We start from the raw sequence: 2479 nt of genomic DNA, 5'->3' as shown, positions 1-2479 counted from the left end.
ATTGGATAATCTTTCTCCTCGGTTGGTAGTCTAACAAAAGAAACTAATGATTTAATATTGGAATAAAAAATAATGGTCCCTTTTTAAAATAAACAAAAGTATAAATTGTAGTTGCTGAAATTCGAAGCTTGTCCCTTTGTTAGTTTTCCCCTTGATTATTTGTACCAATCAGGGATTAAATTATATATATATATATATATATATATATATATATATATATATATATATATATATATATATATATATATATATATATATATATATATATATTCCACCCAAGGGTCAAACCTCAATTTTTTGTTAAATGAGGTGAAATATTTATAATAAAAATATAATATTTGTATTAGTTGTGTGATTTAGTTAATTACCTAATAATAAATTTTTACACCTTCAATACTTAACTATTAATCTCATATTAAATCTTTTTTAATCAATAAATATATATATATTTATATTATATATTAATACTTATATATATATATATATATATATATATATATATATATATATATATATATATATATATATATATATATATATATATATATATATATATATATATATATATATATATTATATGTGTGTGTGTGTGTGTGTTTTTTTTTGTTTTTTTTATATATATCGTTGCTCATCTCTTTCTACCATATATCACACCTCTATTTTCATAAAACATGTTCAAACAAGAAATATTAAAACAATATTCTTATTTAAAAATAATTATGAAATCAAATTAGTCAATCAATAAAAAGTATTAGGCAAATATAAAACTTTTTATTTTAAATTCAATTAAATAAGATTGAAAAATGAGTAATTTAGTTTTCAAACAAAGACTTTGATTTAAAAATTATATATATAATCTCTATAATATAGTTTTTTCTCTCCATTCATTTAATTGTGAATTAAAGTATAAGACTAAATATATTTTTTGTCTTATAAATATATTAAATTTCATATTTAGTCTTTTTTTTAAAAATAATTGGAGGTTTTAGTTTCCCCAATGTTTTTCTTTATCTTTAAAAAGTTTCTGCATTTTACTGTCGATGGAAAAGATTTACCAAACCGTATGTAAGAAATAAAATTGCTCGCCAAAAACAAATGAAAAACCAAAATTTTCCAAAAGACTTACATAACGGAAAATGAATTTTAAAATATTTATTGGGACTAAGAAGTTAATTAACCCTTAATTATATATCTTTTAGAGTGTAGAAGTATTTTTCTTTCCTTAAACGACTAACTTTTCTACTTAACAGATAATCTAGAAGGGAGGTTACAATCCATAGCTAATAATAATCTAGAAGGAAAATCACAATCTAACTTGAAATTCCAATGGGTAAGAACCAAATATCCCACATTTGAAATAACTATAAATACCTTACCCCCATTGTTATTCTCTTCATCATAAAACACATATCCCTAATAATGGCACACAAAGAATTTGCATCTTCTTCTTTTCCCTCAAACTCCAACAATGATTCCTCAGAAAACAACCCTGGTATATTTTCTATACATTTAGATAACCCTCTTTCTAGGGTGGGATGCAACAACGAGTTCACAGTCTCTAACACCACCACCAACACCAACAGCAATGACACATTGGTCATGCCACTTCCATCATCTACACAACCTTCATTTGGTAGGTATGTGGATCAACCATCATCTGGTAGGTATGTTAATCAGCCTCAAGATCCACCGGAGGACCCTACCAAATCCTCATCTGAAAAGAGAATGGGTAGACCATTGGGCTCTAAGAACAAGCCCAAACCACACATCGTTATCGAGGAAGACACAGAAAACTTCACAGAGCTGGTAGGACTTGAGATCCCAATAGGAGAAGATATTGTAGAGTATATAATCAAATATGCTCAACAACGTCAAGCTAACATAATAGTGTCGAGGGGTTTCAGACTTATCTCTAATGTTACCATTCTTGCTCCAGGATCTCGTGACCCATTATTACCCATCGAAGGACCCATACATATGACATCTTTATTTGGAACATATATAAATCCACATTGTCAATGTTCTCCTCCACAGTTCATAGCTCATCCGCCATGTTCCTCTTTTACCGTATACTTCTCTAGTCCTAATGGATATGCGTTTGGAGGAGTTGTTGGTGGAAAGATTACTGTTGCTAGTGTTATTTTTATTAATGCCACTATTTCTAGGAAAACAACGTTCCACAAGGCAAACTCCACCAATAGAATTGTTTGAGAAATTGAAGAAGGTGGACGAGCACATGTTGGTGGTGTCATCACCAATCTCAACTATGACTATTTTAAATTTAAATAATTTTGGTCTCTCTCTCACGTTTTCTCATAGATAATCGAAGAGATATATTATTTGCATCTATAAAATTTTACAATATATGACTATTTATCATGTTTCACAAGAAACTTGTCATTAAAAAAATATATCTTTATCTTTAAGTGTAAAAGTATAAAAAGGCGAGTAAAATTAAATAAATTTAAAATAAAGCGAC

At 27.5% G+C, this 2479-nt stretch overlaps 1 protein-coding gene across 1 annotated transcript; it reads left to right on the top strand.

Annotated features, from left to right (window-relative positions):
* Positions 1 to 1419: 1419 nt before the first annotated feature.
* Positions 1420 to 2211, top strand: LOC131613386 (AT-hook motif nuclear-localized protein 17-like). Its single transcript, XM_058885060.1, has one exon. It carries the CDS (start codon positions 1420 to 1422, stop codon positions 2209 to 2211), a length of 792 nt encoding a protein of 263 aa, XP_058741043.1.
* The last annotated feature ends 268 nt before the right edge of the window (positions 2212 to 2479 follow it).

Source organism: Vicia villosa, linkage group LG6 (genome assembly GCF_029867415.1).
Source record: "Vicia villosa cultivar HV-30 ecotype Madison, WI linkage group LG6, Vvil1.0, whole genome shotgun sequence".
NCBI lineage: Eukaryota > Viridiplantae > Streptophyta > Magnoliopsida > Fabales > Fabaceae > Vicia > Vicia villosa.
This window is presented reverse-complemented; position numbering and strand designations above follow the sequence as displayed.